Here is a 22,717-nt window from a genome sequence, read left to right as displayed (position 1 = left end):
TAAAGTTATATTCACTTTTCTTTCCTTCTGGTTTTAAAATAAATTAACATTAAAACATTTCCCAGGACCCCCAAAGGATCATGGGCCTGAGGCTGAATGTGCTCTGTACCTGATGGAGAAGCTGGCCTTGACCAAGGGGGAAAACCTGAAATTTGTTGAAAGCCTGAAGGTCTTACCTCCTCTTCACTGCTCTCTGGGAGCTTAGAGAAGACATGTAGATTTGTGCTTTCTGCTACAATCTTATCAACGATCATACAGTAACACGTTTATTCTTTCCAGGCCAAGGGACAAACTGTTGGTATAACTATTAAATACACAACATATAATGACATGTATCTTACACAAAGGAGTCTTATAAATAGCCCACTGAATTTGGCGTTCAATGGTGTTCTCTGCAAGGAGTTCGGGTTGTGTTATGGGGGCCACTAGGGCTGCTGGATTACGTGTATCCTATTATTTATATCCAAATCGCAGTTGAAGGAACTGAGAATCAGAGGAATCCACTGACTGGGCCCGGGTGACACAGAGAACAAATGAAATGTCGACTCTAGGATTTCAACCTCAGTCTGTGCTCTTATGAGTGGTTTTGGACAGAGTTGAGGTACCCAAGGGCCCTCTAGGGGAGAGGCATGTCTAGGAGGTATTTAGATAAACTAGTTCAAGGCTCAGGTGAGATCCTTAGCTCATGACATAAAACTAAGGAATTATCCAAGTATTGGTGACCTTTCAAAATTCAAAGTGGATCATCTTGTTCACTGTGTTGGTCTCTCTGTATCAGGGGGCCCAAGCAGCCAGTTCCCTATGGCTGTTTCTGCACCTTTAAACCATTCTGACTGGGCCTCCTCTCTCGGGTAGCTGGGCAGTCTTGCTCCCTTGGTGGCTCTTGGTCCCTATGCTTTCCCAGGGATGGTTGGTTTCTGAGAAACTTTTAGGGGGCCCTTCCATCTCCAGACAAACTATTTCCCACTGGATTAGATGACACAACTTGACTTTCCTCACTTTCCATGATGGGCAACTAGGGACCCAGTTCCTGGGTGACCTTCTATGTACTTACCCACCCAAGAAATATTTGTTGAGCACCTACTATGGGCCAGACACTACTGTAGGTACTGAGGATACAACTGTGATCAAAGCAGACAAAATCCCTGACCCCAAAGAGCTCATAGTAGAGAGACAGGAGGTAGATATACAATTAAGAATAATACAGTGTATGGGGTGCCTGGGTGGCTCAAATGGTTAAGCGTCTGACTTCTGCTCAGGTCATGATCTCACAGTTCATGAGTTTGAGCCCCGTATCGGGCCCTGTGCTGACAGCTTGGAGCCTGGAGCCTCCTTCAGATTCTGTGTCTCCCTCTCTCTCTGCCCCTCCCCTGCTTGTGCTCTGTTTCTCTCTTTCTCAAAAACATTAAAAAAAAAAAAAAAAGAATAATGTAGTGTGTCACAAAGAAGATAAAACCCCATAATGCGGTATGACTGAGGGAAAGGAGAGAGCTGTAGGGGGTGGTAGTGACATTGGCCAAGGGCATCAGCAGAGAAGGACCTTCACAGGTTGAGGGACATTTGAATTGAAAGCTGAATGAGGAGAAACCACAAGTCATGAGAAGATAGGGTACCTGCAGGGCTCTGGGAGAGTAGGAGCAGTGAGTCCTGAGGGGTCCAGGTATGGCACGTCTGGAAAGCCTGCCTGAGTAGGAGAACGGAAAGGCAGGAAGAGCCGAAGGTGGGCAAGCGGTCCTTCCCTGGACAAGAAGGCCCAACCCGGGGCAGCCAAGGATCAGCAGACAGGTGGGGAGGGAAAAACAAGTCAGGAGAAGACCACTCTTTTCTAAGGAAGGAGAAAGAGAAAGGAAGGAGCAAGAAGGAAGCAGCGACAAGGCTGGCTACACAGTTTGAGGGGCCCTTTGTTAAACATTATCAAGCATTTCCAGATGGCAACAGCAGAGCTTTGAGCCTAGCTGGGCCCTTCTGAGTGCTCAGGGGTGTGCGCGCCCCCTGGGCTGGAGTGTCTGTGGAAAAGCAGGCCCGGATCCTTCCTTCACCCCAGGGGGTGGGAGCCTCCCAGGCACCGGGTAAAATTGGTGGATTACATTTTTTTTACTGTTTTGAGGAAAATGTCGCAAATTGTACAATGTTGCAAAACCAACACAATTTACGCAAGAAATTTCATGGACTACCTATAATTGTTTCACACTTCTGAGAGTTGCAGTGTTTTCTTTTTTCTTGGGAGGTTTGGGGTGGGTGGTGGGTGGTGTGGGGCCAGTGCTCTTTCTTCTCCCCCCGCCCCCACGTGGGAGGCAACAGGGCTGACCTCTGAGCAGGTGTGGCACTTTCCAGACAGGCACAGTTGGTTGGAGCCAAGAATGTTTAAACCCATATATTATGTCAAATACCATTTATATCAAAATACCCCTCCTGAATCTTAGGCTAATTACCTGACAATTAACACTAGCCATCTGACCTTGGTAAACCATTTATCCTCCCTGAACACCAGATTTCCTCATCTGTAAAATGGAGATAATTACACTTATATTTCACAGGGGTGCTGTGAGGATTAAATGTATGAAAAGCTTTTTAAAGAGTATTAAGGTCTAAACAAACGCCGGTTAATGTTACTAAAGATCTGCTCAGCATCAGCTTCATTGGTGCGGACGGGGGACCTTGGTTCGGCCACAGTTTGACAGAAAACTTGGGGCCACCTGACTACTGGGCTCTGGTGTATTCTTAACAATCAACTTCTGATCTTCAGTTTCTCAAGCAGCTTCCTTTCCTGGGGGGATCCCCTCGGCTTGTTAGTTAAGTTTGAGATCACAGGTCAATAATCCTGGTTTATATGCCAGGTTCTGGTGAGTTGGGCTGGCTTCATAATGTTAATAGTCCCTAGATGAACTGAGAAGACTCCAGACCCTGGACCTGAGGGTCAGTAGGAGACAGATAATCATTCTTACTCATTTCTTAGTACATAGTGCACTTGAGTAATTCTCTTATTAAAATGTGCTAAAGGCAGATGCATTTCTGACAAGGGTGAGCAATTCAGCACTCCTGATGCTGTGGGGCAGGGAGAGTGGAGTCTATCATGGTCCTCCCACTAGGCCAGTGGCCATTCCTTCTGCCTAGAAGCCTCTTTGTTCAGACATCCGGGAGGGATGTCACCTCCTCCAGGAGACCCCATCTGAAAGGGCCTTTTCCCCGACTCCAACCTCCACCTCTGTCTACCCTGCTCAATCCTCCTGGCACATGCCCACCTGATTCATGTTTTATGGATGAACCATACGTGAGCTCCACGACAGCTGTGACTCTGCTTGGTGTTTCTAGGCTTAGGGTTCAGAGCCTTTGGTCAGCAACAGAATCCAGCTGGAATTTATAAGATTTTAAAATTTTCATTGTATGTATGTATTTTACATTTTTTTTTTTTTTTAATTTTAGAGACAGAGAGTGTGCGATCGGGGGAGAGGGGCAGAGAGAGAGAGAATCTTAAGCAGCCTCCATGCTCAGCGCTGAGCCCAATGTGGGGTTGGATCCTACAACCAGAGGCAAAGTCAAGAGTCAGACACTCAACTGACTGAGCCGCCCAGGCACCCCTCACCGTATTTATTTTTTAAAATACTTTCTGAAAGAGAAAGAAAAAAAAAAAAACCTTCTGCTCATGATGAGTGATACTTGTTTTACATTTATAGTAGTGATATAAAGTTTCCTTTCAAAATAAATGTAAGAATATCAGTTATTTTAAAAGACCAAGGAAATAATGATGGTGCGCAGGGGTCAATATTTGGGAGGATGAAACAAAATAGTGCTCTGGGGATGCCTTTTGAGACTCTGCCTGGCCTGTAGACCTATTCTGGGACCAGCTTACTGACAAAGACACGCACACACTGTGCACCCATTTAACAGCTGCATCAGGTCTCAGGAGCTAAGTGATGGTTGCCTCCTACAGGGGCGGAGAGCGGATCTTAGAGAGACGGGGCAATGGTGGGCACACACTTCCCAGGGCTCTTCTGAGGCCCCTGTACATTTCTGTCCTGGGGGTCATGAGACACCCTGTGTTTTCCTACCTTCTGTCTTCGCCTTTAAACCAGCTTGAGCTGCTGATACTGGCAACCATAGCCCTGTACCCGATGGTCTTCTGAAGTTAAACACAAATTGTGTGTCAGTGGGTGTCTGGGGGGGGGGGGGCGGGGGGGCAGGGCAGGAAGAAGCTGTTTAGTCAGTCCCCATTCATTGTGCACCAACCAAGGGCCAGGCGCTTTGCTACTCTGCTAAGTGTTGAGAATCCAAAGTTCCCCACTAAATGATGAGCTCCACCGTCAGCCTTACTCACCCAATGAACGTTGAGGAATGGGAAGCAAGGCTGGGGAAGGGGTGGGGGGCTTACCCACAGCAGGTATGTCAGGGCTTTCTCCTCCTCCTTGGAGGGGTTTCTCTAACATGCCACTGCTGATAAAGGTTTAAGGTACGGCTCCTTCTGAGGATATTTTAAGTTTCAATGGAGAAATCCAAACTCAGAGAAAGGAAGGTGGGGAATGAAGGAATGAATGCAGTTTGGGGCTCGCCTCAGGGTGAAGATGCCAAGCTTGAGCCTCTGTCGAGGATACTGGCTACTGTGTCTCAGGGTCCCCCCACTGGAGCATGGAATCCAACTGTGGCTGTTTGCTCGGTAACTTGGTCATGCACTGTGTTCCATGAATTGCAGGTGAGGCGATGTCCAATCTTGAACCTAGAAATTCACTGAAATAAAGGGAGGGGGCCATAGTGCACCATTTCAGTATTTCTTACCTGTGAAACTTACCATTAATGCTCCTTCCACCTCCTAATCAAGGTTCCCAAATCAACCTGCACAACCTGCACACCTGCACACATTCAGAAGCATTATAAAAGCCTGCAACGCATCGATGCAGCGGGCTCTGAAAATAGCAGCAGAAGCCACAAACCAAAGAACAGACCTTTGTGAACGGAGTGAAAGAAGCTGTTTGTCCTGAGTTCATCGTTAAGCTACATACAACTCCCCACGATTACTAAAGTAACATCTTTAGGCAAAGATAGGGATCAACCCGAGGAAAGTAGAATGTCTTAATACGTTGGGTTTTCATTTTCCTGTTAAGTCTCCAGGGTTCTGATTTTCTTTGTTTTTTTAATTAAAAAAATGTTTATTTATTTTTGAGAGAGACAGACAGAGCACGAGTGGGGGGAGGGACAGACAGAGAGGGAAACACAGAATCTGAAGCAGGCTCCAGCACAGGGCTCGAAGAGGGGCTTGAACCTATGAACCGTTAGATCATGACCTGAGATGAAGTCAGACACTTAACTGACTGAGCCACCCAGGCGTCCCAGGCCCTACTTTTCCAACCAGAGCCCCAGGGAGTGGGAACTTACACGAAGGCAGGTAGTGGAGCCATTGCAAAGCACAGGTTTGAAGGCATTAGCAGAGGCCAGGCTCCAGTGAAGTAATATAAACCAGGGGATGAATCTTTGATGATGAATGGGTTCGCAGCATAAGAACCCATGCACTCCAGGTGTTACCTGACCCTGGACGCCACCCACATGAACATGGCTTCACTCCCACTGTAGTCCCAGTGCACCCACCTTTCTCAAACCGTTACTCATTTTCCAAGCGATATTGAATCTATCTCCTCCGCCTAATTAACTGCTACTCAGGCAGATCAGTCAGTTTCAGAAACTTCTCCATTAGACTTGAGTCTAAACCACACAACTTCCTGAGCAGTTTCACACGTGGAGCTACCTTCCCAGCCAACGCAGCACTTTTCTTGCATCAAGACTATCAAGAGATCAGACTCGAAAATACAAAGCACAAACTGGTGGTTGCCAGAGGGGAAGCGGGTTGGGGGATGGGATGGACAAAACGGGGGAAGGGGAGTGGGAGGTACAGGCTTCCAGCTATGGAATGAATAAGTCAGGGGATGAAAGGTACAGCATTGGGAACACAGTCAATGGTACCGTAATAGTGTTGTATGATGACAGATGGTAGCTCCACTCGTGGTGAGCACAGCATAATACAGAGGGTTGTTGAATCACTATGCTGTACATCTGACATTAATGTAACGTTGTGTGTTGACTATACTTCAATTAAATAAATAAATGTAAAAGAGAATATCAAGAGATACTGTTGGCAGTCAGACACAGTCCAGTCTGTGTGTTTTTGAGCGGCACCAAAGTCCTACTTTAATCTACCCTGACTGTGTTTAACCGTTCTCTGCCCAGTATTAGTGATTCCAAGGCTAGAAAATTACACAAAGTTCCTGCAGGGTTTAAGGTAGGCTGACAGATAAAAAGTCAGAGGGCAAGGGAACAGAGTGTAGCAGATGACTGAGAAGAAAAGGTAGCAGTGGGCAGAAAGAGGCTTTTTTTACACCTAAAGCCCAAAGCCCAAGTCAAGTGCCCCAAAGATGGAATCAAAACTCTTCTTGTTGCTTGGAAATGCCTCAGAAATGCCAAAGGAAGGTTTTAGTGGATCATTTAATATATCTGTTCCTCATCCCAAAAGATAAGTGAAATACCATTCCAGTGACTCAGCCTTTTCCAGTTTTAAATACATTCAGTGTAATGGAAGAGATGGGAAGTTCTCTTTCTCTTACCCTTTAAAGATGAAGCCAAGCAAGGTGGAGGTTAGTGCAAGGGCGGAGGGGTGGTGGTGGTGGGGTGCTGGACCCTGGCAGGGCCTCTGTGTGAGGCGGGGAGCTGTGGCAATAGTGATTTGGTGTGGGTGTCAGAATATATGAGGGCACTGGCCCCCATATATTGAGGACCACAGGAGTTTGGGATTGTTGCAAAAGGAAACTAAAGTACAGAGAAGAATAAAAACTAGAATAAATCTTGTGTTGGATCGGTACCAAAGGCAGTGATCTGAACTGATAGTTTTCTTTCTTTCTTTTTTTTTTTTTTAATGTTCATTTATATTTGAGACAGAGACAGAGACAGAGACAGAGACAGAGCGTGAGCAGGGAAGGGGCAGAGAGGGAGACACAGAATCTGAAGCAGGCTCCAGGCTCTGAGCTGTCAGCACAGAGCCCGACGCGGGGCCCAAACCCGTCACCCGTGAGATCATGACCTGAGCCAAAGTCAGATGCTCAACTGTCTGAGCCACCCAGGCGCCCCAGAACTGATGGTTTTCAACATGCAGTAGTATAAAAATACAGATGCAAGTATGTGTGTGTGTACCTACAAGCAAATATCTTGGCGCTCCATCCACTCAGGGGGCTGGGAACGGGCACATACCAGGAGCAGTGAGCACACTCAGCTTGGTTTCTAAATACCTTTCTGCACTAAAAGAAACCAGCACCTCTTGGGGGGAAGTGCTGGATTCAGAAACTGTAAAATAAGCTTGGAACAACTTGTGCTTGAAGTGCTCTGAGAATCGTGGGGACAGTCACAAGATCACAGAAGCATTTGAAGAGGCTCCCACTGGCCAAATCTGGGGTAACAGGAGCACCAATGACAGTAGATGTAATAATCACTAAATAAAACAGAAATCTGAATCCAGATTAAGAGAAGTAAATGAATAGGAAAAAAAAGCTTTCCTTACAGAACCAATATATGGAGAAAAAATGGTAGGGTTAGGAGACACTCACAGGCTACCATCATAGTAATTCAGCCAAGAAATTGGAACACAGATGCCAAATGGAGGGTAAAGATTGATGAGGAATGGGTGATTTACCCGATTTCAAAGCATTACCCTATGAAATACTTATTAGTAACTTTTCAGTGGAGAAAAACAGCAGATACCACCTCAATGAAGTGTTCAAGGTTAACATTACCAATAACAGGGTAATTCAAAATCGATTCCCTGATAGAATGTAATGGGAAGAGCACAGCATCACTCAGTGTTCCTGCCAGAAATGTCATTTGAACCAAATCATGAGAAAGCATCGACGAACCCAAACGAGGGACAGTCTGCAAGATAGCCTGTGATCTTCAAATGTCAAGGCCATTGAAACACGCCTGGGTTGTTCAGAGTATAGGGGACTGAGATAGGACTACTAAATGCAACTTTTTTTTCTGGTGATAGGTTATTGGGACCATTGGGAAAACGTGGTTATCTGTGGATGTTTTCAGATTTCTACTTCTGATGGATTTATTTGGTGATAGAATGTCTTGGGGTGCCTGGGTGGCGCAGTCGGTTGAGCGTCCAACTTCAGCCAAGTCACGATCTCGCGGTCCGTGAGTTCAAGCCCCGCGTCAGGCTCTGGGCTGATAGCTCAGAGCCTGGGGCCTGTTTCCGATTCTGTGTCTCCCTCTCTCTGTGCCCCTCCCCCGTTCATGCTCTGTCTCTCTCTGTCCCAAAAATAAATAAACGTTGAAAAAAAAAAATGTCTTTAGTTATAGGAATTATACATGAAAATATGCAGGAGAGTTGGGACATCACCTTGCAACCTATTCTTAAAAACTATTCTGAAAAGAAAATGGGACTATTCTTGCAATATTCTTGGTAATTGGTACTTTCTTTACGTTTGAAATTAAAAAAAAAATTGCTTGTTTCTTATCACATTTCCACATGTAATACAATGATAAAAAGCAATTATGGGAATATTTGAGTTGAACATGCAAAACATAGGAAGAACTGAAAATTCTTTATTTGGTAAAAATTAAGAATACATTGTATAACTTATGAACCACCAAGAGGGAAACATGTAGGAGTGGTAACTGAAAAAAAGCAGAACATAAAAAAAGCAATACTGATGATGATCATTTTCAGTTGTACAGTCATGTGGCTAAAATAACGTTCTCTCAATTCCTTTTGTGTTAAACAGTTAAGGGCACAATAAAAAAAACGAGACAAGTTTGCTAAATGTCAAGATCTTTTTTTCCCATTACTTATTTATTTTTTAAAATTTACATCCAAGAAAAGTCTAGATCGCTTTACTGTTTGAGAAATAGGTTACTTAGAGGGGGAACAGTGTCTAAAATTCCACAGAACTAGAGTTAAGTGGAGACCATGACTAAATAAACACATAACAAGGACATGTTTTGATTCTCTTTAAAGCAGTAATTTTTTTTAATTGTTTATTTTTGAGGGGGGGGAGGGCGCCCGGGAGACAGAGCGCCAGTGGGGGAGGGTCAGAGAGAGAGGGAGACACAGAATCTGAAGCAGGCTCTAGGCTCTGAGCAGTCAGCACAGAGCCCGATGTGGGGCTTGAACTCGTGAACTGAGAGATCATGACCTGAGCCGAAGTCAGATGCTTAACTGAGCCACACAGGTGCCCCTAAGGCAGTATTTTTGAGTCAGGAAAATATCCAAAGAAAGAGGATTCTTCTTGACGTGCTTCTCGCTGAACAAGACCTTTATTCACCGTATATATCAAACTGCCTAGTCCAGATATTTGAACTCCGAAATAATTTAATGCAACTCACAGTCAGATGATACTTTATCATGTATAATACTTCCACATGGAAATAAATTCTTGACGCCTTTTGAATTCACGATTCCCATGAAATTTTAGTTATGATAAATTACAAAATGGCAAAAAAGATTCTTTGATATCTCAAAGTAAGAAAAAACTTAGGAAAGTACATATTAAAGGCCTTCCCAAATTGGAAGGACAATTATTAGAATCTTGATAAAAAGCAATTTTTTCTAGGTTTAAGGTTCAAGTCTGAATCCTTGGACTTTCCCACATGTTCTTTTTAAAAAGCTCCAATGAGCTCACGCGTCAGGAGCAGGTGCCACTCAGCCAGCGCTGGACAGAAGAGGCTTGCGGTATTTGCACTGAATCCAGACTCGGTACATGGTCAGCTGTTTCCCTCGGTTCACTTGCAATCGGCGATCCACCAGGTTCTGAACCTTTTCCAGTCCAGCCGTAGTGAAAAGTGTATCCAGCTCATCTGGTTCGGAAAAGAGATGTTTACATATTTTCCGCTAAAGAAAAAACATGGTCCACCACTTCCTATATTAAATGGGGCTCCGTGAGACTGTTTTTATTTATGTATTACAAGTGGCTTCAGCAGGGCTGTTTATTTAGAAGTGTAGGAGCAGCTTGGTAATATTAAGTTCATGTTTAAATGGGGGAAGCCAAACCTTCTGGCAAGGGCCCCTTGGAATCCAGAGGGAGAGCCTTAGAGCTGACAGGGAAGAATTTTCAAGGGCTTTATGGACACCTTAAGGTTATATGCAAAATTTCTATGCACGTAATGTCAAAGCCACTTTTTTAGCAGAGTTTCCACTATATTTTAATCAACAGCTCAAAGAAGTATGTGGCACAATAAAGGGCCCAAGGATGGCACTGGTGGGGGAGGAACCCCGAGGCAGGGCAAGCCGCAGAGGAGGGCAATTCTGGATTACACCTGGGAGCTGGGGCACGGGGAGCACAGCCTAATTCTGGCGCACCTACAGGACAACCCGGCTTACAGGGCAAAACCAGCTGCCCTGGGGTCTTGCCGAAGGGGCAGGTTTTCCATTTGGGACAAAGCGACAGGGAGGAAGCACAGACAGTCGAGGAGCAAAGCAGAGGACTGAAGGCTCCTGTAAGTGGAGCCCGTGTAGAGAACAGTGAACCGTTCAGGTGGCCTGGAAAGGCAGGAAAAGTCTTCAAAAGGCAGAAGGGGCATGACAGTTTTACTTCCGAGACTGTATCAAGCAACATTTGATCTGGTGTTTGGGGGACTGTTAGCATGAAGAAAGAGGAGCGTTTCCATACCTTGTGTGAAGAAGTAAACTCTAGTACCATCGCCTCTCACGTAGAAATTTTCAGACAGACACTGACCTGTGGGGCGATGTGATAAACATCAGAGACTTTAAAGCACTTCCTTGAATTTCACTGCCAATCAAACGTACATCGTGATACCATTTCTTGGGCAGAGAACAGAATCCTTTCTTGGTTGCTCTGGGCACGTTGCAGGAATCTTCGGAGAAGAGGACCCCAAGGGGAGTGATCGAAATGCAATGTTACGTCACACATGTGAACCTCAGCCTTCTGTTCTAGAGTTGTTTCGTGTTGGAAGGTGTTTTCCCCCCTCCCTGACTACATAAATACCACATACTCTTTGTAAAACAAAAGTAAATAAATAAAAGCCAGGGACCATAGCTGAGTCTGAGGAAAGGAAACTTGAGATAGACACCATGACCATTTCCCATGTCTGTCCACGTGCCCACACTCGTTCACAAGTACAAGACATACGCTGTTTTGGTTATGGACGCTCTCCCTTCAGCCGCCAAGCCCTCTGACCTAACGTCAATTTACCAACCTGGTACGTCGCCCCTCTGTACCTTCTGAATGCCAATATGATCTTACTTGCTTCACTTCTGCTTATTTCTCTCCAGCTACTCTTACATGTGGGGTCAACTTTAAAATACTTGTCTGTACACTGCTCTTCTCATCTGGGAATGCAGAACGGAAACCCTTCCAAGACCAACAGTAAGGGATCTACCCCACGCGGCAGGCACAAGATTCCCCTCTCCAGAGGCATTCACTTGGTTTTCGAGATTTTGCTTACATATGTATTACATGCTAGTTCTTGAGGAATTCCCGAAAGGACTGTTAGACTGAGTCAATAGCCCCAGTGTGCTCAAAAAACCCAGTAGGCGCCTGGGTGGCTCAGTCGGTTAAGCACCCTGCTTTGGCTCAGGTCACAATCTAACGGCTCGTGAGTTCAAGTCCCACATCAGGCTCTGTGCTGACAGCTCAGAGCCTGGAGCCTGCTTCGGATTCTGTGCCTCCCTCTCTCTCTGCCCCTCTCCCACTCACATTCTGTCTCTCTCCTTCAAAAAAAAAAATCTTAAAAACAAAAACCATTAATGGAGAAGCATAGCTCTTTTCGGGAGTTGGCAGAATAAAGAAGTGGTCATCTCATCCTAATTTTTGTTACCCTCAAGTTTGTTTTTGGTCATTTGGATATGTTCTTCTGGGAATCAAGTCTAAAATTTTCTTCCCTGTGTTTTGGGTGGGTTCCTGATCTTTTCCCTATCAACATACCAACAGTCCCCGAAGAGCACAGATAATAATGCAGTCTTTATCTGTTCTATGCACGGAAATTATCGGTCTTTAAACTGTTTTAATGGTACCTTTGGCCATACTTTGTTTAAAATTATTCATGTAATCGAATGTCTTTTCTAAAACTAGCTCTTCTAAATGCAGCGGTCTTGGTTTTAAAGATTTGCCCAATACCTAGATCACACAATCTTCAAAAACATACCACCTCTGTCATGTATTAAATGATTTCATATTGGAGCTGTAACTCTAGGTTTCTAATCGATTTCACGGATTTATACATCTATTCGGATGGCCAATCTGTTGTTTTGCTTACAGTAGCAAAATATGTTTTATTTTATTTTATTTTTAAAGTTTATTTATTTATTTGGGGGGGGGGTGCAGACAGAGGGAGAGACAGAATCCCAAGCAAGCTCTCTGCTGACAGCAGAGAGCCCAATGCAGAGCTCGAACTCATGAACCATGAGATCATGACCTGAACTTTTAAGTTGGACGCTTAACCGACTGAACCCCCCAGGTGCCCCCATGATACCTTTTTTATTTTTTAGTTATTAAAAAAATTTTTTTTAATGTTCATTTATTTTTGAGAGACAGAGATAGAGCACAAGTGGGGGAGGGGCACAGAGAGAGAGAGAGAGAGACACAGAATCCAAAGCAGGCTCCAGGCTGAGCTGTCTGCTCAGGGCCCATTGCAGGGCTTGAACTCACTAACTGCGCCATCATGACTTGAGCCGAAGTTGGACACTTAACTGACTGAACCCCCCAGGTACTCCCATGGTACCTTTTTTAAATCGAAGCTGAGCCATGTCGTGGCGGCCATAATCTCGCAGAAGCATCATCCCTCCGGGCTTCAGAAGCCTGCTCAGCCTGTTGATAGCCTTCTGCATCCTGTGGGGCAATAGAGAAGCAAGATCAGGTCTCCTTAAGGACAGGGTCCCTTCTCCTTGTAGCACGTCTGGAAGAGCCAGTGGACTTCGTAACCCTGGTGACACATGGCCCCTGAAATCTTAGCTCCTCTGCTCTCCCTTCAGATGAGAACAGGAGCATGTGTCTGAGCTTCTGATGTGCCTTCTGTGGTCTGCTCACAACTGTGGCTTCGACCCAGTCCCTTCAGTATGAAGAGGCCCGAGGACAACCTGCTTCTGCTGGAGAGTTCGACCATGGGCCAAATTACATACTCTGCATCTGGCTCACCGCCCACTCCTGTGATTACTTCCCAGGGAAGCCGCCCCTGGCCTGTGCGCCTGTGCCTCTCTGGGCGCCACGCTGAAAACCTGCAGTGAGGACTACTAGTCGGTGGACTCCTCTGCCTGCCCCCCCAGGCCCGAGCTCTTTGTGCGCAGAGACTGTGTCTTTCCATTTGTTGAAGATCAAACCCTAAGAACTTGCAATTTACAGGGTGAGTCAGCATGCAAATGAGCACCTCGGCAGAGAGCTTTCCATTCTGACTGCACTTTCCATACACAGTCCTCGTGGGGGTTTCGGCTGTGCTAACCTCAGAAGTATAAGTGCTACACAGTCTATTTAAATAACTGAATAATGAATTTTAATTCTAATGTTTTGTTTCAGTCCATGTCAGTTTTTAAGTCTATAGCAGTTAAACTTCTGCTGTTTTAAAAAAAATCTATCTAGTAAACTCTACCCTCAATGTGGGGCTTGAGCTCATGACCCTGAGATTGGGTCACATGCTCTACTGAATGAGCCAGCCAGGTGCCCCTGAACTTCTGCAGTTATTAATGTTTAGAAGCATGCCTGGCTTTTGGGCTGTCCTGCATCTGCCTTTATCCACACTCACAATGTCCGTGTTAGGTCAGATGACTCAGTGCCATCCTAAAGGAAATGGGAGCTAGAGAAAATCAATCACTCCTCTGGGTCTTTGGCTGATGCTGCTTCCTGAGGACAGTACTTCATCAGGACAGCTGGTTGCCCATGTCTAAGAAGTTTTTTTTTTTTTTTTTTTTTTTTTTAGGGGGGGAAGTGAGCATGGGCGCGGGGGTGGGGGTGGGGGTGGAGTACAGGGAGAGAATCTGAAGCAGGCTCCATGCCGAGCGAGGAGCCCCTCATGCTCGATCTCATGACCCTGAGGTCATGACATGAACTGAAATCAAGAGTCGATGCTTAGCCAACTGAGCCACCCAGGCGTCGCTAAGAAGCTTTAACAGCATCTTTTAGAGTTCAGCAACTGACTTTCCTTTCATCTAAACTTTATTTTATGGAGTTCTCTTGTAACTGCAGTTTTCCAAAGAACTTAAGCATAAAGGAACACCTGAGTTAAGGTTCACCATAAATTCTGTGTTGTTAATAAGCTTGGTTTACTGCAAGCATTTAAAAAGGCCAATGAAGGGTGACTGGCTAGCTTAGTGGGTACAGTGTGTGGCTCTTGGTCTTGGGGTTTTGGGATCGAGCCCCACGCTGGGTGCAGAAATTACTTAAAAGAAAAATTAAAAAAACACAGCCACTAAAGACTTCTCTCCCATTCCTTAGGGATCTTAAACCAGAACAATGACCAATCACTGCAGTCAACAGGCAGAGGTTTAGAGGCTGAAAGAGAAGTTGGGAACTTGCAAATCTGGGAAAAGGGATGAGACACTCGTAACACTTTGACAGAGTGGCTTTTCCCTGCCTATCAGAGGATCCTTCTTACTCAGGGCCCAACTTTGATGAACGCTTTGTTTTTGTTACACTGCTGGTGAAAGGACCTCACACTTACTTGTCTGGCACAACGGCAGAAAGAACAAATATGAGGATGATGATATCAAGACTACTCGTGGGCACTGGGTAACTCTGATCTTCATCACACAGGTCGTGAACAAAGGCAAAACACCGGCAGGGATCATATGCTGAATTTGTCTGCAGACAGTTGAGAGACACACAGGTTAGAAAATGTTCTCTCTCACACACACACAGATGCGCACACACACACATTCACACGGCCTCAAGGAAATCTTATCTTGCTTTAAGTGTAACTGCAGCTACTGCCCACTGAGGGTTATCGGTCTAATCATGAAGGCACGCAATCTTATTCAAAGGTTAAGATTCTTGAACGATTCCAGAGAGGAGCTTGTGGAATCCAACTGGTACTTTTGTTTATTTATTTCTAAAAGATTTTAGTTTTGGGGCATCTGGGTGGCTCAGTCGGTTGGGTGTCCGACTCTGGCTCAGGTCATGATCTCAGAGATCGTGTCTTCAAGCCCCACAATCCCGCTTGGGATTCTTGGGATTCTCTCTCTGCCCCTACCTAGCTCGTGCTTTCTCTCTCTCTCTGAAAATAAATAAACTTAAAAAAAGATTTTTGTTTTAAGTAATGTCTGCACTCAACATGGGGCTCAAACTTGCAACCCAAGATCAAGAGTTGCATGCTCCACTGACTGAGCCAGCCCGAGGTGCCCTTAACCGGTACTTTTAAAACTAGAGTTCTTCATTCCTCTACTTTTATTCTTTACTCTGATGCAGAGTTAGATTTGAAGACTGGAAAATCATCAGGAAGGTAAGTGGCCATAAGGAAAAATAAAACCCCCATCAGGAGAGAGATAAAACATACAGACATTTAAACATTTAAGAGCACGATTTAAAACAACTCCCAACTCAACTATACCATATTACATAGACCACAGAATTCTCCAGGAAAACCTATGTCTCTAGATGTGGAAATTTTAACTTTATATTTTATTACCATAAAATTAACTAAAAAACCCCAAAACTAACTAAAGATAAGCCTCAATATTCACCTGGTCTGGATCCATGAAAGTAACTCCAGAAAGACACAACTACTAATTCTGGAGCTCCTCTGCTACAAGCATTAGACATGATTGTAACAGACACATTTTAGGGTAATTTCCCTTTCCATATCTCTTCTCCAAAAATGTGACTTTATTCCTCATTGGCTCCCGCTAATTCAAACAAGGCAAGTAGATTATCAGCTGGGCTGGGTCAATCAGACTATTCCTGGGGACTTTGGAATCAGGACAAGTCATTGTGGTGAGGCTCTGAGAACCCTGAACAGGGTGGACTGGTAAGGGTGAGCATGCCAGGATCATATGTAAAACCAGGAAAAACCTATTACAGAAAGTTGGTCTGTAAACAGAGAACAAACAAAGGACAAATGGGCACTGAGCTATGATTGATAGGAAACCATGAACTTGAGGGAGGTACTGTGATAGGAGGAGGAGAGGGTGGTGCCATCTTACTGGCTAGTCAACTTGCCTTGGTATCTGCCACCTTTTTAGGGCTCAGTTACAGTCCTGGCTACACTTTACGTCCTTGGGTTGCATGACCTTCTCTTTCTTTCACTGGCTGAGTTTGTCTAGATGTTTCTGTGACTTATAATTCAAAGAATTCTGACTAGACACAGTCTTCTCATTTCAATCCTTAAAAGGAAAGTTTGGAGAGGTCAGGAGACAGGCCCAAAGTTCCACAGCTGGCCAGTGAGAGGTTCTGTATTCATGTTTAGTTTTTTCCGCTACTGCTGCCTGTAAATCTCTTACTTTCGGACCACATAAGAATAAGAAATAAAAGGGGCACCTGGGTGGCTCAGTGGGTTAAATGTTTGACTTTGGCTCATGGCTTGTGAGTTCGAGCCGCACACTGGGCTCCATACTGCTGGTGCGGAGCCTGCTTGGGATTCTTTCCCTCCCTCCCTCCCTCTCTAAAAAATAAATAAAAACTTAAAAAAACACAAGAATTAAAAACATTGCTAGAGACCCTGACTTTTAGAAGACGTTTTCCCCTCTAACCAGTGAAAGTGATGGATAGGAGCAATTACACTCACCTGGACCAGTTCTATAGCTGTGGAAGAAAAATCACAACAGTAAACAAAGAGTCCTGGATCACTGAAATGGGCAGAAAAACAGTAGAACGATTAAGACTATAAAGTGAATTGTGTCTGTTCTCTTTCCTGTGTAGCAGAGGTTAAAATATTAAAGACACCATATATTAACAATGGAACAGGTTTTGAATCTTACTAATTTTCCTGATGACAAAGATAACTTAGAAATCAAATTAAATCAAGATCATTAAAAAAAAAAAAAATCCAGGGGCGCCTGGGTGGCGCAGTCGGTTAAGCGTCCGGCTTCAGCCAGGTCACGATCTCGCGGTCCGTGAGTTCGAGCCCCGCGTCGGGCTCTGGGCTGATGGCTCGGAGCCTGGAGCCTGTTTCCGATTCTGTGTCTCCCTCTCTCTCTGCCCCTCCCCCGTTCATGCCTTGCCTCTCTCTGTCCAAAAAAAAAAAAAGGTTGAAAAAAAAAAAAATAAAAAAAAAAAAAAAAAATCCAGACCATAAATCCGATCTCCCGTCACCCATGGTGCCCAATAACCACTGTTGCCAGTTTGCTGGAGTAAGTTCTGAGAAACAACACAGCCCTTTCTCTGTGCGGTCACACAGTTAAACTTTAAACACACTTACTTGTTAGTTTGTAAAACCGGAAAGACTGTGTTTCCCACACCACAACCAACCTGCAGACAGAAATGAACTTTTAGTTACAGGATTTTCCAAAAAATTAATTCCTGGAGCTAGATAAATAATCAATAATCTTGCCTCCTAACTCCATTAGGGAAGGTGTGGTGACCAGAGCTAAATAGTACCCATGCCGTTCCCTGACCTTGACCTCAGAAAGTCTAAAAGAGGCAGCCATAGAAGACTTTGAAAGCATGGGCTTTCAACAGCAGAAGGGAGTTGGTATGGAAAAAAGGGCATAGATTGCTTTTACTTTTTCAGTTTTAGCAAACAGTCCTATAGATGAAATATTTTCTTACTGAACTGCACTATATCATTATTGGAAAAAATGTTTCTAATTGACTAAGCTGAAAAATTTATGAAAAGGGGACCACAAATAAGATTAGTCTGGGTGTGGTAATAATAAAAACAACCACCATATACTAAGGACTCACTACTTGCCAGACACGATTCTAAGCCATTTTACATATGTTACCTCAATGTATGCAATCCTCGTTAACTATGAGGCAGACAGAGAGGCAGAGGTCCCGTTCCGCCTGGGGAGGGTAAGGGACTACTGACAAGGTCATGCAGGAAGTATACTCAACGCTAGGGTAATCTGCTTCTGGGGGAGTGTATAGTCACCGTCTGGCCTCAGCCACATCACCCCAACTAGGAAGACAAGAATTCTCCCATGCCGGAGAAGCAGGCACCCTCCCAACTAACCCCTCCATGTTCTAACTGTATTACAAGAGAAGTAAGTAAAAGACTTTGTCTTGTGACTTGGGACCCTTTTCTAGGTGGTAGGTACAGCACGATGCTACAACGTTCAGGGCAGTACGACGTTCCCAAGTAGCACCCCAGGTGATGTATCTGTGTGCTATAACCACCAAATATCTGGTCTGAATTTAGTACATAACGTTATCTAAAAAAAAAAAAAAAAAAAAAAAGGAGGTGTTTCTAGGCCAATATAGGAGTCAAGTCCAGGCACCTTCTTCACCACTTTTGTGGTCAGCCTCCCTAGGCCACCCACGTGTACGACAGCCTCATTAACCCCATTATCAGGACAATAAAGGGGGGTTACCTCAAGTATTCGGTAGGTGGCTGAGGATCCAGGGAACTCATCAGCACAGATTTCCAGGTGATTGAATTTCTGAGTTACATTTCCTTCCACAGGAGCTGTCTGTGTTTCATGTTCAAGACTATTTGAAGAACACTTGTGCTGTTCTATTTTTAAACCAGGTCCATCCTCACTGGTCCTACATTCAGGTACTTCACTCCTCTTGTTGTCGGAGGGCAAATCCTCCAAGTGATCTTGGCTTTGGCCTGGTGCCAGCTCTGGGAATTCGGTAAAAAGCCAGTGTCTATCCTTGAAAAACCCGTTTTCGTGGATTTTGTAGAAGTCATTCCAATACTTGTGGGCATTTATTTCATAATCAACTGTGAACATTAAGGGAAGAGTTTGAAAAACCATCTCTCAGGATTTTATTTGTCCCTAATGTCATATACCATTCTGTCTCACTGAATGTCATTTTATACTAAAAGTATCCTCAAGCAGAGCCATTGTCTCAGAGCTGGAAATCTTTTAGTCCTACCATGTACCCTACCTGAACTCCCTCTGCATCCTGTCCTTCTAGGGAGTCCAGCTTCTGCCAGCGAACTTACTACCAATTCTCCACCCACATCTTTGGGTGGCTCTTAACTACTAGAAAATTCTAACATTAAGCAAAAAATCTGTCTTTTGATCAAAAAGTCCTATTTCATTTCTTCTTCTTTTTTTAAAGTTCTACTACTTCTTAGGGCCATACAGAACAACTCTTGCATTTAAGGGCAGTTATTTCCACCTCTAAATTTTCTCTTTTACAAGTGAAACGTCCCAGGTTCTTCAGTTATTCCCCATGTAAACTCAATGGTTATGATACATGCAGCTCTTCTTAAAATACACTCCCGTCTGTGGCTCTTCAGAGTGTGGAGCTAAGAAATGAATTCAGTAATACCACAAGATACTAAAAAATAGAAACAAGGCTAAAAGGAAAGGAGAAATGCGGACAAGAGAGACTCGAGAAGGGTAGACTGTTTACGCTGTAGTCTAAGGTGATCAAGGCAGTGTTAGACTTGAGTTTTGTTTTCTTTTTCTTTCTTTCTTTTTTTTTTTTTTTAAAGGCTTCAGTTTTTGGTTCTTTGCCAGACCTTGACTAGTGTAGTAGAAATGAATACAAATCTAAGAAATTGGATTTTAGTTCCACCCTTGCTACTACTAACTAACTGCTTACCTCTGGGAAAGGCACTTAATGTCCTGTGGTCCAAGTTTCTTTAACTGTAAAAAGAGGATATTGGACTACATGATTTTCAAAATCCCTTTCAACTCTAACCTGCACTGATCTAGTCTCTGTCAAAGCATGTAAAGTGAGTATTTTGCAACTGGAATCTTCTAATTGTTACACTGAACTGTGGGATTGCTACCCTCTCAGTTCCTAGTCCTACTTTCAATTGTCTTTTAGGAAAAAGGCCCAATCAGTACTAGTTTTAGTACCCAGAGATACTCTGCAGTGAAATCATCCACCTCTCCAGAAGGGGCCTGTTTTTCTTTGGCCAGACTTATCTACACTCTGCTTCACCCAGCTCTCCTCGGCAGAAGCCTTAAATCCTCACAGCGAAGAAAAGACACATTCACCAGTCATTGGCTTCCTCCCCCAACAACATTGGGAATCAGATCACTAGAATCTAGCTTCAATCACATTTCCTCAGTAAAAGTGCAATCACATAGAGAAAGCACAGCCTCTAAGCCAATCACGTGACCACACGGTTGACGAAGGCGAGTCACATTAACATGGGTCTAGACAACGTAACTAAAACTTGCTAGAAAATATCAAGATACACTTACTCTCAAATAAAGCCCAAAACAAAACTCCCTGTTTGCTCTAACAAGATTTTAGGGTGACGCCCTTTTCCGTCCTAACCCCCCCCCCCGTTCTACCCCCGAGTTCGGTATCAGTCCAGTAACAAAGACTCTTGGCGGTCTCGGTTCTCTGCCTCTCGTGGACAGTGCGTTCAGCAGTACACTGGCTGCAGATACCACCGAGGGCCCACCTGGGCGCACCTTGCTTCTCCTGGCACACTCGCTGGGTACTGTTCTCCCGGACTTTCCTCTCCGCCGCCGCGGCCTGCTCTTCCGACCACTCAACATTGTCCCTGGGAAAATCAAACGGGCAGCTTAGAGGCCTCACGTTCCAGCCGCGCGCGGGCAGGGTGAGTCGCTGGCCCCGGAGCGCCTCTCCCACGGGAGGAGAGCGCCTCAAGCAGGGCAGCGGGACTCGTGGCCGGCGGTCAGGGGCTTCTCGCAGCGCCCGGGGCGGCGGGCCAGAGGGCGGGCCGCAGGCCAGGCGAGGGGCAGGGCGGTTACCAGGCATTATGGTGGAAGACGCGCGCCGGATCGCTCAGGAACCGGCTCCCAAACTGCTGCCTCTTCTGGCCGACGGCAGCGGGCGCGCACTCGGCGTAGGGACCAGCCATGACACCGGAGCCGGATATGCTTACTTTTCCGTAAAGAGAAAACTTCCTGCGGAGCCACGCCCCCTTCCGGAAGTCGCGGCGTCTGGGCGGGAAAGGACCAGGGCAGGGCGGGGCGCGGCAGTCCCCTGTGGGGGTTGGTGCTCGAGCTCCGCCCACTGGGGCGGGGCCTGAGTTGGGGATGGGGTTGGGGAATGGGGCGGGGCGTACTCTGGCCGAATGTCTTCTCGGAGTGGGTTTCCTACTCCCCATCCCTTGCCAGGAGGCCCTAGTGGTCTTGCGGGCCCGCAAGAAAGTGGGAGACATTAATTAAGCTTGAGCCTCCTCTCTATGCTGGGGTCCTCTAGCAGGTTCCCCCGTTTCCCTCAAAAATTTAAAAAATGTTTATTTATTTTGAGAGAGAGAAAGAGAGAGAATGGGGGAGGGGCAGAGGGAGACAGAGAATCCCAAGCAGGCTCCGCAGTGTCAGTGCAGAGACTGATGGGGGGCTTGATCTCCTGAACTGCGAGATCATGACCTGAGGAGAAATCAAGAGTCTCACGCTTAAATGACTGAGCCACCCAGGCACCCCTCCTTCAAGTTTTAAGACGGGAAAAATCACTTTGAGAATTAAAGGTAGCTAGTCCCATGGAGCTTATGGTCAGAAGAATTTGAGGAAGGTAGCAAGCTGGCAGAGGAAATCTGACAGTTTTCCAGCTTCCATTGTCAGCTTTTTGTAGTGTGAAAAGCTATGAAAAAAAAAAAACCACAACGATTTTTCTGGGAGGAGGATATGAAATGAATTCTGAGAGCTCAAGGTTTATCTGTTTAATCAAATGGAATATCCATCCAAGGACAAGTTAAAAAAATTTTCGTAACCACATACTTTTTGGAATTATCCATATCCGAGCTTATTCACACAATCGGGATTGTAGTGCAAACACACATAGTTTGTTATGTTCATACATTTTCAGCCTTCCATTTCTATTTTGATAATTACTACAAACTGATTCTCGAAAGAAAGCATGCTGTCTGCACAAGGTTAGTTGAGAAGAGTTCCAGGAGAGTAATGATTACCATCTGGAAGAAGATAAGGAAAGCGTTAATTAGTTACTTAGATGGTGCATTACTAGACTCAGCACACGGGTACCCAGTTGTTTCCTTCATTGCAGATTCTTTCCATACGCAAAACTGAGGGGAGCTATGAGAGGTTCTGTATCTTTCTCAGAAAAGAAACTGGAACAGGCCCTAAATCCTCCTTAATCACAAAGAAAAATATGTGAGTGAATTGAAAAGATAAGAGAGTAGAGAATTTGTACTTTATTTGAAAACACTTTTGCCATTCTCATGGTCTTTTGAAATATTTTGAACAAGACCTCCTCTCCAAAAAACAAGTGACGAGGATTTTTATAGTTTCTCGAGGCCAGTTGTTTGACATAGTGGTTGATTTATATGTATTCTTGGCATCCTGTTGTCTCTTCTACACTCGTTTTTCTCCCCACACCAAAAGCTATTCATGCTCCTAATCAACGTTCTCACTGCAGAGTTTCTTGCAGGGAGCTCACTCTGTTTTCACTTGAAGTCACTTACTCTATTAATTCCCATAACTAGTCATTTAAAATGGCAAACAACTTGGGCCCTTTTGGTGAAATGGGAGAAAAGTATCCTGAATTTTCGTACAATTATCTTTGGTTGACCTGTACAACTCATGTTTCTCCATCTTTTGAAGCACCTGAAGTTATTTTTCTGCAGAAATTTGGAAGACGTGACTCTGAGTCCTCCGTGCTACCAGACTTCACGCTGGACTGTATCTTCAGCAAGCAAAACTTTTCAGGGGAGTTAAGGGTCCCTCTGCTGGTGAGCT

At 44.9% G+C, this 22,717-nt stretch overlaps 1 protein-coding gene across 4 annotated transcripts; it reads right to left on the bottom strand.

Annotated features, from left to right (window-relative positions):
• Positions 1 to 9,269: 9,269 nt before the first annotated feature.
• Positions 9,270 to 20,908, bottom strand: METTL2A (methyltransferase 2A, tRNA N3-cytidine). Of its 4 annotated transcripts, none has more exons than XM_040452002.1 (9): positions 20,768 to 20,905; positions 20,465 to 20,556; positions 18,449 to 18,804; positions 17,335 to 17,384; positions 16,702 to 16,762; positions 14,644 to 14,783; positions 12,715 to 12,821; positions 10,644 to 10,709; positions 9,270 to 9,831 (listed from the first exon to the last, which is right to left on the bottom strand). In XM_040452002.1, exons 1-9 carry the CDS (start codon positions 20,875 to 20,877, stop codon positions 9,677 to 9,679), a joined length of 1,137 nt encoding a protein of 378 aa, XP_040307936.1. In that variant the 5' UTR covers positions 20,878 to 20,905; the 3' UTR covers positions 9,270 to 9,676. The 4 variants fall into 4 exon arrangements, 3 of the variants coding, with proteins under 3 accessions (XP_040307936.1, XP_040307938.1, XP_040307937.1); XM_040452004.1 differs by having other exon boundaries at positions 20,455 to 20,556; positions 20,768 to 20,884; XR_005783715.1 differs by having other exon boundaries at positions 9,720 to 9,831; positions 10,644 to 10,848; positions 20,768 to 20,908.
• Between the last annotated feature and the right edge of the window lie 1,809 nt (positions 20,909 to 22,717).

Source organism: Herpailurus yagouaroundi, unplaced genomic scaffold, assembly GCF_014898765.1.
Source record: "Herpailurus yagouaroundi ecotype Mexico unplaced genomic scaffold, PumYag 206, whole genome shotgun sequence".
NCBI lineage: Eukaryota > Metazoa > Chordata > Mammalia > Carnivora > Felidae > Herpailurus > Herpailurus yagouaroundi.
This window is presented reverse-complemented; position numbering and strand designations above follow the sequence as displayed.

What these genes read in the sequence shown, in the direction of transcription:
- METTL2A (XM_040452002.1), bottom strand. Translation starts at nt 20,877, where the DNA reads ATGGCTGGTCCCTACGCCGAGTGCGCGCCCGCTGCCGTCGGCCAGAAG. An exon ending in CCACCTACCGAATACTTGAG is followed by an intron (nt 17,385 to 18,448) that starts GTAACCCCCCTT and finishes TTCTGTCTGCAG; the next exon opens with GTTGGTTGTGGTGTGGGAAA. An exon ending in TCTGCCGTTGTGCCAGACAA is followed by an intron (nt 12,822 to 14,643) that starts GTAAGTGTGAGG and finishes ATTGCCCCACAG; the next exon opens with GATGCAGAAGGCTATCAACA.